The sequence below is a fragment of the Rhinatrema bivittatum genome, chromosome 13 (assembly GCF_901001135.1).
Source record: "Rhinatrema bivittatum chromosome 13, aRhiBiv1.1, whole genome shotgun sequence".
Classification (NCBI taxonomy): domain Eukaryota; kingdom Metazoa; phylum Chordata; class Amphibia; order Gymnophiona; family Rhinatrematidae; genus Rhinatrema; species Rhinatrema bivittatum.
Window position 1 is genome coordinate 26,053,603 of NC_042627.1, and position 16,723 is coordinate 26,070,325.

General features: G+C 43.7%; 1 protein-coding gene across 3 annotated transcripts in view; it reads left to right on the forward strand.

The window, feature by feature from the left end:
• CIB2 (calcium and integrin binding family member 2) overlaps positions 1-16,723 on the forward strand; it is an 89,994-nt gene that overhangs the window by 25,966 nt on the left and 47,305 nt on the right. For 2 of the 3 annotated variants that reach the window (XM_029575724.1, XM_029575725.1), the window contains exons 2-3: positions 4,689-4,748; positions 13,976-14,010. Coding sequence is in view for 1 of the 3 variants with exons in the window: in XM_029575723.1 (XP_029431583.1) it covers positions 13,976-14,010 (35 nt within the window). In the remaining 2 variants the exon portion in view is untranslated. The remainder of the gene's footprint in view (positions 1-4,688; positions 4,749-13,975; positions 14,011-16,723) is intronic. The other variant, XM_029575723.1, reaches the window with a different exon arrangement.

Below are 16,723 nucleotides of genomic sequence, written 5' to 3' on the forward strand. Positions count from 1 at the left end.
AACGTCAGGCACTATTTTGCAGCAGACCTGCGCAGAAAAAAGCATGTGAACACCACTGCAGCCTACCACACAGCAACTCAGAAAGCCTGAGAGTGGGGCCTAGCCCAAAAGGCCACTCAACCCGCCCAAACTGCCGCGACTCCCCATCCCCTGATGGAGGCAGAGGTAAACATCGGATCGGCCCAGAGAGGGTGAGAGGAATCCCTAACATTATCTCTCTCTCATTTCCTTCTACTTCTCTCTTTTTTTTTTAACTACTTACCTGAACTCAGCCCGTCTCGGCCGAGTACAGAGTAGGTCTCTGGTTGTTGTGGGGAGAGAGCTAATGCCTTCACTGCCACGCTCAGCTTCCTGCATCCGCTAGCCTTTCAGCTCTGTTGGCAGCTAAGTCCACTCTGGAAAATTGGCTACCGGACCAAGGCACTTGACTGAGGGAGGATCATGTGATATCACCTCAGGAGAACTTGACTGAGGGAGGGACCATAAATTATAACCTCAGGAGAAGTGGTGAGTAAATAATCTCCTTCTCCTTTCTCTCCTCTCCTCTTTTTTTTTTTATAACAAGCAATCTCCTTTAGGGAAATGTGCGTCCACCATCTGCTGGAGATGGAGAATACTGGTGGACTGATGTCAGTGCAGGGATATATGTACCGTGATGTCAGCTTTGCTCTGTCTCCATCTGCTGGTAGAGGTGCATAACCCACTGATGTGGATTAACCTGTCGGAATGCTAAGAAATTCCCATGTGTCTCGGAGATTTCATTGAAATCTCTGGAATAAAGGTTAAACAAAAAAATATATTATAAAGCCATAACTTTTTATTAAAGCTTTCAGGATCTATACTCTATCACGTCAAGATGATTTGAGCATGTCAGAACAAAAGATAACATTTACTAGAAAATACAAGTGAATCACAAAACACTGTTGCGAAGGAGAAAGTGGAAGGCAGGTGTGGGGGAGGAGGAGTGGAGTTTGATTTATTGAAATCTTTGATTCTCTAAGTTAAACCCAGAGCGTTCCCAGGTATGTTCAGCACTTTGGATTATTGTACCTACCATTAAACAAAGTAACATAGTAGATGACGACAAGAAAGAATGTCTTGGTCCACCCAGTTCTCTTCATCTCTGGTACATGAACATGTAAATTCCCATGCTTAAACCCACCATATCTTTTACTCAGCCTCTCTTCCCTGCTCCTACTGTATACAGGTTACTTCAGACTTCTTGGAAGCCTGATGCAGCCGAATCACCACATTCTGCCCACTGGCTTGTATTCTCCTTTCATTGACTCTCAAAAAGTTTATATGACTGTACAATAGTCAAGCCCCTTCCATCATTTCTTCTACCTGTTACCCTCCCCCTCCCTCACCGCCGCCACCCGTAACACTGTTTTCTGTCTGTTTCAGGCATGTTTACATTCTGTCAGGGTTTTAGCTATTATTACCTCTGCAGGGAGACTATTCTCGGATCTACCATCTGCGGTAAGCAGTCGGAGTCCTTATTTGACCGGCTAGTCTTTGTCACTACAACCTACTACTATACATGACGTGCAGGCCCAAATGGAAAACAGTAATTCATCCAGACTGGCAAAACTCTTCAATGAATGTTTGCCTTAAAGTGTACCTCAGCTGCAATATAATCCACATTGGGTGGATGAGCAAATATCTTCCCATAAGCAAACTAGGCATGGGCTGTCATCTTTAAATGACATGAAACCAGCAACAAAATTTGTTGTGTCAATTGCATCCCCCAAAAACATTATTTATTTATTTATTTATGTACTACCTACCAGTAGTAAACAATAGAAGCAGTTTATATAACATATATAATCAAATATTTAAAACAAAATACACAATAAAACTTAAACCAAGTAATATATTTAAAACAATCCAACCAAACCAAATATACAAACCAAATAATTACAACAAATTTTGAACTTTTGAATGATTATGTCATTTCATTTCAGAGCTGCTGGTTAGCAGGGAACATTTCCTCCCTCCCTTCTGCAGTCCAGACGAGCCCTGTATGAGGTATACCCATTCCCTCCCTCCGGGAAGACAACCTCCCTTTGGAATATGCATCCTTCCTCCCTCTGCTGTCTACCCCGCCAAGTAAACCCAAGCTTCTGTTGAGAGATCCCCAGTCTTCCCTCCCTGTCAAGCAGTCAAGTATGCTCCCTCCAGAAAATCCCAGGTCCCTCCCTTCATCCCCTCCCTTTCACAAGAAGAGTCAAATCCGCCCCTCCCCTCACAGTATCCACACTACACTCTTCAAAAAATATGATTATTGATTTTTCCAGTCTAGAACCCCCAGAATGGATATTTACCAATCCAAGGGTCCCTTCCTTGTCAGCAGGAGGGACTGTGGAGCTCACCTGCTGGCATGGCCACCTGATTGTTAATATCAGCTCTTCAGATCTTCCACGTTATGGACCTGTTCCAAACAATGTGTGACCAATGGGGCTTCCAGATGTTGTTTCTTTAATACAGCTATGATGCTTTATAATTCTAGCACTGTGATTTTTTTTTAATTCGAGAGCGATTTAAATATTTGGTCTTTGTTTAGAATTTATATCTGCAAGTGAAAGAAAACATTGTGAGTTGTTATGTTAAATTTATAGTGATAGGCAACTACTTATTTCTCTCATGAATATATTGTTACTTATATCTTTTTTTCTTTTCCTTTGGATTTTTTTATATGGAAAAAATATTAAAACAAAAAACCCTATTCTTCCTAAACATTAAAAAAAAAAATCCATGCAAAATAAAGCTGGTTGACTCTTTTTCGCTCCTCCTTTTCCCAGTTCTAGCTTGGGATAGTGGCAGGTCCACTTTAGTAGCTCATGGAAGAGTAGGTTCTTTAATAGGAGCAGAGTATCCGTTCTTAGGTTTCCCAATCTTTTGGCCAAAATGTACAGTTTTTGCTGTGTCGACTTTTTAAACATTCTGGGCCCAATTTTTAAAGTTATTTGGCTAACTTGGTGCTGAATATCCACGTAGAAGTCGCTGCTTAGATGGATAACATATATGGCTAAGTTAGACCTGCTCTTGCTCTATGGCTGGTCTAACTTATCCGATTAACTTAGATAAAGAGTGAATATCGCTACTTATCCAGTTAAGTTATCCGGCTAAATAGTGCCGTTCTGATTCGCCCACTACCCGCTCACAGCTTATCTGGCTATTCTGATAGCCATTAAGTGACTTATCTGGCTATGTAGCGGCCACTGGACATAACTGGATACTCAGCGGCCGCCACATATCCAGATAAATCCTACTTATCCAGCTACCTAGCGCTAAACCTGCTTTGAAAAGTCTGCCCTCTCTTACTTCAGTTTATATTTTGTGGAAGATTTAAGAAGATCCCTCTTTCTCTCACCAGCTCTTCTTTTTCTGCGCTGTTCAAAACTGGAATGTGTGGAGTGGTAGGGCAGGCGGAAACAGGATGAAGATTTAGGGCTCGGAACTCTTTTTTTTTTTTTTTTTGATTCAGCAGTTTCCTCTTGCACCTTTGCTTTTCCAGGGAAGGGATCTGATGCTATGATCCTTTATTCACAACTGCAGGGGGGATACTTTCCCTGTTTTAAATCCTTCCTCCCATCACTCCAAACATACCTATGCCACCTAGTCATTGCAGTGACAACCCTTGGCCAGGCGCCATGTACCAGGCGACCTTCCGTACAGCCACCATTTTTTTTTCAGTGTTTTAAAATATTAAGTACCTTATAATTTTTAGCAAAAAGAACAGTGCAAGAAGCTGACCCGGTAGCTACTAGCTACGAAGCAGGACAGATGCACCTGCTTTCCAAGCCCGATGCCTGCTTCTTGGAGATAGCGCTTACTGTAACCCCTTGGGAGGGAAATGAAGAGGAGCAGATGATCTGTATCTTTCCAGAAAGAGAGAGAACAGCATCTGTACCTTCTGGTGGGTTTTCAGGGGAAGATTTAGATCAGCTTCTGGAGGTAATCATGACCCATGCTTCTCAGCTCAAGATGTGTCACTACAGTTTGAAGTCATTAATATGGAAGGAAAAACAGCAAAAGGGTAATTTTATAGGGGATAAAAGGGAGCCCAGTTGCCTTCACATTCCTCTTTAGCTCTGCTTCCAATGGCACATCCAGATTCCATTAGTATTCTGTCTAAGTAATAGTTTTGGTTGCATTGTCAAACGTATATAATTGTGAGCCGATTCCAGTAGACAGAGATCATTGATGTCAGTTACATGTATTTATTGCACTGCACCAGCCTTTCCCTGGTAAATAGAGCGTAGGTGATAGTTTTACAGAGATGTTACTGTGTTGTGCTGAATGGAGAGATGAGTTCCCCCGCTCCTGTTTCATTCTGCACAGATCCAGGCCCCGATCTCCTGACATCACTACCAGCAGCTCCCAAGGAGGCATCCTATTGTGTCCCTGTAACACTATTCTGCTAAACAATATGCTAAAGGAGGAATTGTATCTCGCACCCCCTCGTACGAAGAGAAGCAGGAAAGCTTAATAATTGATACCAAGCAAGCGTAAGAGCCGAAACTTTAGACAAATGAGAGAGAGTTGAGAAACCATCTATGATTACTTTGTTTTGCTGATGGGAACTTTACCTTCTCTCTCTCCCCCCATGGGAAAAACCATGTCATTGATTAACTTCTCTGGGAAATAGATGAAATAACATGCCTTCGTTTACTCATTCTTTCTAGAAAGGTTTCTGGTGATCAAAGACAAGGAAAGAGTCTGCACTACTCAAGGCTGGTGAAAAGGTACATGAGGCACCCTAGGCAATAATTATACCCTGCTGGCCCTTCCTCTCACCCCCCCCCTCCCCCCGCCATACCCTCCCCTCACACAATTAAATATTCTGCATTTATGATAATACATTTTACATGAACAAGAACATTCAAAATACAGTTTTCTGAGGCAAAAATAAAACTTACATGTATATTATATTTGCATGCATTGCTGTAGTGCCAGCCAGAAAACCCTGCAAAAAAGTAAAAAGGACCCTTGGAATTGGTATTGGGCCTATTGTAAAGTGTTTGGTGTGGGCCTGGCCCTCAGAAAGCCACAAGTTGTTGAGGGATCTGCTAGCAGGTTAGCAATCTGTTGGGATTTGCTATGCGGATGGGAGGAGCTAGCAGATGAGAATAGCAGTCTGATAGAATCCCCTCCCCAAAGGGGAGGAGTAGCAATCTGTAGTGTACTGCCTCCTATGGGTCTGCTAAGGAATGGCAATATGTTATGATGTAGACTGCAGAGTTAGCAATCTGTACCAGCGGAGTACTAGAGATGGTGCTCAGCTGGACAGAAAGTAGATAGGTGAATCCTTGGGCCGATGGCAGATGACAGCGCCCCCAGGAGGGAGTCCCGAGAGGGACCACCGGCTAGGCTAGAGTATGGAGACAGACACAGATAGTTCTTTTATTAGAAAGGTAGTATAACCACCAGAGGTGGCAGTACTGAGCTGGTATGCCTGGCAGGGCTAAAGTCCCTCATATACTGGAACTGCGATTCCAAGGTTGCTGAGCTGCAAAGAGACTGTAGATAATGAATAGACAGGGCATGTAGATATTCATAGCCAGTACTAGGTGATAACTTACATAAGGTCTTGAGATGGCTCAGTAGCTGGAAAAGGTTAGGCCATCGAGGAGCGAGTACCTGGTTCCAGGGAAAGCTCTGAGTGGTAACTCACAATAATCTGTATCTGGAATGGCTTCTAGTCAATAGAGAATATTCAGAGTGTTCAGGAACATAGGCCCTCGAGGAGCAAGTACCGGTTCCTATCAGTAGTCTGAAATAATAACTCACAGTGTCCGTCTCTTGCGATCGCTTCCAGGCAATAGAGAGTCTTCAGAGGGTATAGGAACATAGGCCCCCGAGGATCGAATACCAGTTCCTATCTGTAGTCTGAAATAAGAACTCAAAAATGTCTGTACCTGTGATAGCTTCTGGGCAAGGAGAATCTTCAGAGTGTTAAGGAACATAGGCCCTCGAGGAGCGAGTACTGGTTCCTATCTGTAGTCTGAAATAAGAACTCACAATGTCCGTTTCTTGCGATCGCTTCCAGGCAATGGCGAGTCTTCAGAGAGTTTAGGAACATGGGTCCTCGAGTACCGGTTCCTTTCTGTAATCTGAAATAGAGAAAGAGAATGAGGCCCCCGAGGAGCGGATACCCCTGGTAGGTCCGGAGAGGCAATGTTGCAAGAATGAAGCAGGTCCGATGGAAATCCCGCAAGCAATCCTTTGGTTGCAAAGTAGTCTTGAACAGCCGAAGCTAGTCCAATCGGAGTCCTTGCTAACTCGATCTGTTAGCAAAAGTAAAGACCTTTTATGTTGGAAGCGGATGACGTCAATACAGGGGGATGCCCCTGAGGTTCGCGCCTTTACTGGTACATACTTTGGAGCGTGCACGCACCCTACGTCATCAGGAACATGGTGGATCCGCAGCGTCGGGCTGGCCCGGGGACACCGGGGAGAAGCGACATGGAGACGCCGCGGCATCAAGCCGCCCATCAGGCACGGAGGGAGTCGCCACACAAGTAGAGAGGGTGGAGCGAGGGCGAAAGCAGGCACGAACGCAACACAAGTAAACTGAATTACAATTTCAATATAGTAAATCTTCCATACCAAAACAGCAATAACTACCAGCCCTCAAACCCTGATAACCCCACTTATGAAAAGGCAATACTGCAATTATTACACCAGGTCCTAAAATGCCAATATACCTCTTATTAGGAAAACAGGAAAAGCTAAGTTGCTATAGACCTCTACACAGAGCCTACACACTAGCAGAATATGTCACCTTGGTCACATATGCAAAACACAAAGAGATCTTCACCAAATGTAGACTAAAGTGACTATAAAGTAGAAATGCAAATGTGCAGACATAAACTGAACTGGGAACCGAAAAAAGCCAGACTATGTATGCAGTGCAACAATGGAAAAACAAACATTACAGTTCCTCATAAACATCAAATAACAAAATCAGGAAATATAAATCATCAATAGAACCATACTAATAAAAAAAAATATTTCAAAACAGCTGACAAATAGAATAACATCCAACAATTTAAAACTCATTAAGATTTTCCAAAGACCAACAAAATATTTCAAAACAGCAGACAAAAACACCACTCAATATTTAAAACTAATAAGGATAAAAAATCCCCTAGGATCTTTTGATTTCCAGATGCCCTGAGATTGTTGTGAATTAGCAGTGGCTGAGGAGAGGGGTTGTTGCTCACAAACGTCTCTCTCTCTCTGTTTCTCTATTTCTCATAAATACATGCTCAATCACAGAATATGCTTTCTCTCTCACATACACACAGACCCACTCTCACACACACATACAGACATGCTTGCATATACACAGATATTCTCTTACATGTACACAAACACCCACACACATGCTTTCACACATGCACAAACACACGAGCTCTCACACACACACACATGCACTCTCACACATACACACTCTCAAAAATACATACAGAGACATGCCCGCTCTCTCTCTCTCTCTCTCTCTCTCACACACACACACAAAATCATGATCTTTCTCTCTCTCATTTTCTCCCCTTGTCCTTGGAAGTAAAAGGCCAGCAGCAGCCAACAGGACACTTCCTCTTTCTTCAGGCCCAGGAACTGATACTGCTTTACTTCCTGTGCCTAATCACCCATGGCCATGTTGCTCCTCCTGCTACTGTGGGCCCCTGCCATTCTTCCTACTCTACTACTGACCATGGTCCGGGGGGATGCTGCTATTTCCTGGGGTGGGCAGGGGCCATGTTGCAGCTTCTCCTGTTCTTGAATGCCATGCAGGCCTGGGGCTCATACTGCCTCTTTCTACAGGCTCATACTTCCTCTTTCTCCCTCCTGTTTCTGGTGGCAACAGCATGGCCTCTGCTTCTTCCTGCCCACACAGATTCATGCCATACCACTTCCTCTTTTGGGCTGTGTAGGTGGGAAGAAGGAGAAGCCAAGCTATCACCGCCCCCTGGACTGGTAGTGTTCTAGGTGGCCACCTAATCTGCCTAAAGCTTCCAGTGGGCCTGGTCCTACTACAGTCTCTCATCACTTGCACTGCATCAAGGGCAGAAAAACAGATGACTTTTATTGTATTTTTGTAAACAACTTATACAATTTTAGGTCAAGTTGGTTTACAGCTGTAACCTCCCCACCCACCTACCCCCCAAATAGGGCACACAAAATGTTGAGAGGGTCAGGCACCTGTATAGGCTGAGTGCCAGTGTCTCAGTTGTAGGGTTCAGCAATGCAGGTCAAGCAGATGGTATAGTGGGCCTGGGTCTAGAGGCAGACAGGGTAGTACTCTTTGCTTAAACTGGGAAAGCAGCCCCTGGGGTTTCTCTTCTGTGATCCCTGCACCTCACTATCTCTATTATCTGTGCTGATATTCCATTGGCACTTCAGTAAGGGTCCACACTAATGTATGTTTCAAATGAAACTTTTATTTGTGGGATGACTAACATATCAAATGTAATTACAAGTTAGTAGGGCATAGTACAGGATACTGATTCCCTCACAGGTTTTCCCACCCAAGATAGTTTCCAGAACCCAATGGAAGAGTTAGACAAGGTGCACAAAACTCCCTGAGAATTATTTCAGTCTTTCACCATGCTATACATTACTCCTCCGTCATCCTCTATTATAAATATGTTACTCATATTTCTGCACTTCTTCACCAATCCCAAATGGACAATGTCTTATCCCTGAAACCGTAGGGTACCTCAACCTCTTCTCAACACAGCAACTTTAGCTTCAAACTGAATCAGGTATTCACATCATGGGCAACAGGTTACCCCCTCTCTTTAGGTTCAATACTCTCCACCCCTGGCAGTGTCAGGGACATCCCGGCATTCTCAGCAAACTCCATTTCCTAAGGGCCTCTCCTCGGTCTTCCACCATCTATGGGGCCACATACTCCTCCTCTTTAGACCCAAGCCAGGTCCCCAGCTTGTTTCCTTGTGAAAGGAAGGGCCTTTTATACTTTCCACTTTTTCCCTTAAGAGGGAAAGCCTGTGTAGGGCCCTCTCCTAAAAGGAGGGGACCCTGGGCTCACCAGCCTTCACTGGAAGTTCCTTCCAGCCTCCTAGTCCATCTCCTAAGTAGGCTACCAAACTTTGAAACAGATTATGGCCTTACCACCACTCCCCAAAGAGGATCTTCTTCCCAGCCCTCTTGAAGTAACTGCTATCATTAGAAACCATTATTAATTCCCTCCAGAAACTTCCTTATTAACTATTAACAAACAAGGGGCCTACAGCCCATTTCCTTTTCCATCTAGTGGCAGTTAACTGGTATTACACATATTTAGCTTCTTTATTCCAGTTTTTCCAAAGAGAACATTTTGGGGCTCCCTCACCCAAAATCTCTCCCAGGCTGTACTTGTAGGCATGCAGGGCTAGTGCTAGTATTTTTGCTGCCCTGTGTGAACAATTAATGTGCTGCCTCCCCCCTCCTCATTTTTTTTAAACACAGAATACCCTACCTCAATTAAACATGGAGAATACAGACTCTCCCTCACCAAATTCAGAATGAAGAGACCATAAATTATAAACAGAAACTGAACCAGAAACCGCAAACCATAACAAGCCAGACTCTGTATGCAGTGCAACAATGGAGAAACAGAAACATCACCAGTCCTCATAAATCGTTCATCAAACAATAAAATCAAGGAATATAAATCAATCATATTAGTAAAACCATACTTATAGAAAGAATATTTCCAATGATCTAAGGAATAGAATAATATCCAATAATTAAGAGTTTATACAAAATTTTAAACATTTCCCAAACAACAATAAATTATTTCAAAATGGCAGACACAATCATCCAATAAGTAAAACTAGTAAGGATGGAAAATTCACTCCTCTCCATACCTGAAAACTTTTTATTTCCAGTCATCCTGAGTAAGACATGGATTAGTGAGGCAGCACAAATTTTCTTCACACACACCCACACACCCAGGCAGGCTCCCATTCACACGTGCACACACACACACACACACCAGGCAGGTTCCCATTCACACACACACACACACACACACACACTCCTAAGTAGGCTCCCATTCACATACACAAACAACCCCAGACAGATTCCCATTCACACACACACACATACACATCCCAGACAGGTTCCCATACACACACTCCAGACAGGTTCCCATTCACACACACACATCCCAGTCAGGTTCCTATCCCCCACTCACATACACATCAAAATCTGATTCCCATTTACACACACACACACACACACACACACCAGACAAGTTCCCATTCATTCACACACACACATACCAGACAAGTTCCCATACACACATATCCCAGACAGGTTCCCCCCCCCCCCGCACCACACACAAACAAACAGATCCCAGATAGGTTCCCATTCATTCACACACACACCTGTCAGGTTCCCATTCACACACACACCCACCCTCGACAAGTTCCTATTCACATACATACAACCCTCCAGTCAGGCTCCCATTCACATAAACCCCCTCAGGTCAGGCTCTCATTCACACACACCATACCCCCACACCCCAGTAAGACTCATTCATACACACCACACCCCAGTAAGGCCCTCATTCATACACACCACACCCCCACACCCCAGTAAGGCTCTCATTCATTCATTCATTCATTCATTCACACACACACATTCAGCGGGAGCCATTCTGCTGCTCCTGCTTGTGTGCCATCCCGTGCGCTAATCATACCATGCGAGTCTAGCACTTCCTCTATGCTGATTTCGTACATCATGAGATCAGTATAGCAAATGTGCTAGTTGCACATGTTTTGAACAGTGTACGCCAGCACCGAGAAGTAGGAGAATGGGCTCCTTTCTTCTGCTGCCGGTAGGATGGGTTTCACTGGCGGCCTTGGAGGCCTCATCCTCTTCTGGACCGCCGGTGAGATGGGGTCCACCGGTGGCCTCATGGGCCTCTTCCTTTTCTGGGCCACCGCTAGGATAGAGTCCACTGGCAACTTCATGGGCCTCCTCTGCTTCTGGGTCACCTATGGGATGTGATTACCAGCGACTTCATGGGCCTCTTCCTCTTCTCGGCTGCCGGTGGGTCAAGTCCACCAGTGGCCTCGTGGGCTGCTTCTGCTGTCCCTCCAGATGTGCTGCCCTGTGCAGTTGCATGGCAGGCACACCCAATAGTGCCAGGCCTGTAGACACAGACCCAATTTAGGGGCCTAATCACATAACTTTTTTCAGGTATGATAAGTCCCTGCCCAAAAGAGCTTATAGTCAAAGTGGGTACCTGAAGCAGACAGTGGGAGAGAAAGTGACTTGCCCAAGGTCACAAGGAATATCAGTGGGAAAAATGGGATTTGAACCCTAGTTTCCCTGGTTTGTAGTCTATTGAATTTATAATTAGGACATTCCTTCCCTCATGACATGCCAACACATGCATTACACTCTTCACAAGCCTGTCTATTGGTTGTTGCCTCTATTAAGGAAGCAAGGCTAGATGAAACTAGAGAAGGAACATTCTCAATTGATGGTCCAGTTCTTTGGAATAGGTTTCCTGACATCTTGCAATAAACCTTATAAGAAGTTATTAAAATTCTCCTATTCCAATTAGTGTTTGATCTGGCTCCCTAGATTTTATTTAATAGTGTGTATGTTATTTTATACTTGATTCATTTTGTTTTATATGTTCTTTTTATGATTTATATTTATATGTTTTCAAAATTGTATTTGTAATTTGTTTTGATGTATATTTTAATATTGTAAACCATTTTGAACTAAGCCTAAGCAGTTTTCAAATTTATTTTTTCATACTATTTATTACAAAATCAAAGACCTTCTATTTCCTCCTTATCTGTGGTGGATGTATACCCCTGGCTGCCCTTAGGTATATGGATAATTGGCTGGCCCACTCCTACCCCCAAGATGGCAGGGTGCTGCGGTTTATTTTGTAAAACCAGGGCGGCTGCTCATAGGCACTTGCATACTCTGCCTATTGGTAAATCAGACCTTGCTTATAATACTTGTTTTTTTAATTACAGTATTTCATGTACTAAAGAACAACAAGATCTTAAAAACAGGCATTGTGCATATACAGTACCAAAAGAACATGTTTATATTTGGATCTAAAATGTGTGTAAGTTTGGTGGATGGTGTCTCATTACTGAAGCTGGTTACCCATAGAACAGACTTCCCTTTTCAAACAATTAAACACTAAAAAAATGTGGCCACGTATCTGCTGCATAAGACTTTTGAATTGTGCTATAAAGATTTTTTTTCTCACAAAAAAAATGGGGTAAAACCTTTAGAGATCCACATTGAGTAAAGCCAGGGCATGGGAAAGTTATTCGTCAAAAATTACCTGGGTAGCTTTAAACAGTATTCGGCAGATACATTGCAAAGCTGGATACACATTCCGCTGGATTATACCCAGCTAAAGCCAGCGTAACCCAGTTGGAGAACTTTAGAATAGCCCTCCAACATGTCCAGAGTTACCCGAAGAGCAGTGTCCAGATAGCGCTGATTATAGCACTAACCAGCCCCCCAGAATGTCCCAACACCCTGATTTTTATCCTGCTGAATTTTGTGCAGCTGATGAATTACCCACGAAAAAATGGAAACAGAGAGCAGGGGTAATTGTTTGTTGAACTCCCGAAGTTACCCAAATTTTAGGTGAATTGTCAGCCGGAAACCTAGTTGGTTAGGTTTGGCTGAATATTCAGCTAAAGATAACCAGTTAAGAAATTGGTTATCTTTGCAGCTCAGCACTTAAGCTTTTTTTTTTTTTTGTTAATCCCATAGACAGACAATGGGAGAAAAGCTTTAACAAATCAGGCCCTGTCTCTCTGGCGCTTTGGACTTTGCTGAGGAAGGGCTGCCTGCCTGTAATGGCAGCGATGCAGAGGAGGGACGCTGCAGACATAATTCCACGATTCAGCATCCTCCTGAGAGAGCCCAGTTCATGGCCTTGATGCGGTATCTTGCTGTAAATCAGATGATGGTGTGAGCCCAGCATCCCCAGCCCCTGCTGGCCTGAGAAGCATCAAACCTTGTTCTTCCTACACCTGACTCATCCAGACAGCTCCTGTTCCCCATTTAACATCAATAACATCATGTCAAATTTAAATCGGGGAGATACTTTGTTGACATAGGGGCACTGGTAACAGTCCACCAGTGTTCCCGAGCTGTGTTCTTCCAACTTAATAAAAAGATTTAATCATAAATCTGAGCAACCACTGAGGAGGTGGAATTACCAGCTACTTGTTAAGAACAGGATGATAAGCTTGAGCACATCTCACTGAGTAAGCTAATAGTTTTCTCATTTTTCTTTTAAAGAAATCTTAAGGATTCCTGGTAGAGATGACCATACACTTGTCAAGGAAATCTCTTGAATTTAAGGAGCAGTGTGCAGGGCCAGTGCACAAGTATTTGGTGCCCTAGACAAACTCTCCCAACTAACCTCCAGCACAGCCCCTTCCTCCTATCAGCAGCACAGCTCCAGCACAGCATCCCTCTCGGTCTCGTGCTGCTGGCGGGACTTTGCTGGCCCCAAAATGTTGGCGCTCTAGGCAACCACTTAGTTTTGCCCTAATGGAAGCAGTGGCCCTGGTAGTGTGATCTGTGGTAAGAGCAGCACTTAGCTTATTCCGGCTCCCCTCTTTAGCTGTTTCCAAATAATATTGTAAGCAGCTTGCCAAAACAATCTTCCATTTTTTTTGTATTTCAGTTCAGTCATTTTTATGATTAACAAGCAGTTTTGATGAATGTTTCTGTCATCCATGTCCTTGCTGACCTGGTCATCATGCTTGACTCATAATCTAGCAAAGAAGATGACCTTTTCCCCCTGCTGCTTATCCAGTTTTCTTCACTGATTTATTGTGGTAAATATTTTGAATGGATTTGTATTTAACATGCCAGGCTATTCTAGACAGGCACTGTGGTAGTGATGCATTTCCTAAGGTTGAAAGAAACAGACTGAACTCTGTCTTTTTCGTTACAGGATTGCACCTTCTTTACCCGTAAAGAAATTCTTCGGTAAGTGCTATGCAGCAGTTTTTGTTCTTTCCGATGGTAAAGTGAAAGTGATGTTCATTAGAGAATTGAACACGTGACAGTCCCTCGAGGGATGAATTTTCAGTGTAGGCTGAGGGCCTGACCTAGCAATGGCGCCCGTATTATGGAGCAAGTTTCCCACCTTTCTACAAATACCCCATTTTAAACCAGCACATCTCGAACACGTAGTCTCTAGTGCACTTCAGCAAGAGACAATTCACTGGACTCCCAGTTATCTACACTATTTCCAGGGCATTGGGCTTTCCTACTACTGACCTCAGCTTGTTTGCCTCTCCCTTGGACTTGGTAAAATGTTTTGGTTCAACTTTGACCTTGGTTGTCCGTAATTGTGATGGCATCTTGACCTTGCTTTCTCCTGAATGCATTTTGTTTTAAAGCGCTTTAAAACTTTCAAAGCATAACATAACACTTTCTCTGTGAGATTACACTGGAAAACACTGTTGTGTGGCTGGCTGTCGTTCTAATGCTGGAGTTCACCACATTGGATGGAAAAATGATGTAATCAGTGTGCGACAGTTTGGTTTCTTTTCTTTTTTTTTTTTTTTTTAAAACTAGTTAAGTAGGACAATAGCATTATTGTTTTCAAACTTAAAATAGGATTTTTGTATTTCAAGTCATATAATTAAGTAGCCCAAAACCATGTAAAAGCATACATTTCTTTTAAACAAATGGTGCAAGCCATTCATTAACACAAAGGATAGGAACATACATTCAATAACAAACAAGCCCAAGGTAAATGGAAACCTCCAATCTTGTCACATACAAAATTAGTCTCTGAAGTCCTCCAGAAAATCACCCCATTCACATTATAAACTCTGGGCAAGCCGTCCATTATCTGCCCCACTGAAGAGCTACGCTCTTCAATAGCTAGTTGGCTTTAGGGCAGTGTGATGAGTAGCTGCTCAGGAGCAGCACGGTTGTAGATGTACTACTGCTACTTGAAAGGTGCACTGCCCATGGCACAGTGGAGGGAAACATTCCCCTCACATACATGCAGCCCCCCCCCCCCCCCCCCCCCCCCCGACTGCTTCTCATATTTCCAGCCTAAATCCCAACACACACACCCACCCATCTGCATAAGGCACCACTGCGGCTAAGCTTGGTTCTGGTCACACCAAAACTGGAAGGATCTTATTAGCTATTAAGTTCACTTAGAGAATAGCCATTGCCATTAGCAATGGTAACATGGAATAGACTTAGTTTTTGGGTACTTGCCAGGTTCTTATGGCCTGGATTGGCCACTGTTGGAAACAGGATGCTGGGCTTGATGGACCCTTGGTCTGACCCAGTATGGCATTTTCTTATGTTCTTATGTTCTTATGGTGATTGTGAGAAGAGCTTATATTTGGGGAAATACTGTTATGATTATTCTTTGTTCTTCAGATAGTTGTGCACAATGTTTATAACATGTGTTTGTATGAGTATTTTGTCTTTGTATGATCTTGTTAGGTTTTTTTGCACATTGGTTAGACATTGCTAGGTGCCACTACCTAGGAGTCTTCTTTTTTTTCACCCATCAGTTTCCTCCTGCTCTTTTGGGCTTCCAGTTCACATGGAACCTGCCTTGACTGCGTTATGGCACCGTAAACTTTAATTTACAACTACCCAAGTGATTTCTCCCTCCATTTTATTTCCCATTCCCAATTGACTTAATCCGGTTCTTATAGCAGCAGTTCTTGGCCAGCGGCCACACCTCAGGGCTCTTTCCGGAACTCTTCCAGGGCTGGCGGAAGCACCAGGCAAATTAGGTGGTGGCCTAGGGTGCCAGTGCCCCAGGGGCAGCAGCCGTGGCAGCAACGACTGATGAGCAACCCAACCATCCTCACGTGACTCAGCACTTCTCTCTCCCTCGCAGGCACTGACAGCTTGCCAGCCCTGTGGTAATCTGGTCCTTTGTTACGGGTTCAGACCATGCACATGGGTATCCTGCCCAGGGGGGACTAAACTCATATAAACACACACAATTAATGGAATTATACCTGGGGGCTTGAATCCAGGAGCTTATCCCCTACACAAAGAGCCACACACAATCTTTGATTCAGTACATCACGGTTCTAGGTAAGAAAGTAAGTTTATTTGAGCAATAGGAGAATAGAACAAATACAATCAGATTATATAGAAAAAGTAATGGTAGATAATAACAATTGCTACATAGATATAAAAAGCTTACATTTCCCAAGGATCAGCCGTACATTCAGATCCAGGACTCTCTCTCCCTTCTCTTTCTCACTTTCTCTCCTTATACACTACAAACGCTTGTGAAAGCAGTGACGTTCCCTCCCTCTGAGTTCTTATCAGATTTCAGACACAGCTGTGTGGCCTTCACTTTCTCTCTCGGGCTTTAGTATACGTTAATTGCTAGTTTTTTCATCATAGACTTAGTGAAATAACTAAATAAACAGACTCTTGCCTGTTCTTAAACATTTCACAGTGCAAGACAGTAAACAGGAGTTCACTCAGAGGTTGGCCTGTGGCCTTCAAACTAGTTTGTGTCTGGGTGAAAGCTCTGAATCCATACGGCCTATCCTCTATGTACATCCTCAGCATCCCCCCCACCTTACCTGCGGTGGCTCCCTCAGTCCGGACCCCAGCTCACACTGCCTCCCGCCATCTTACTTCAGCTTTCTCCATGTGGAGGAGTGGGAGAGATTGCGCGAGCCCGGGCGAGAGGGGG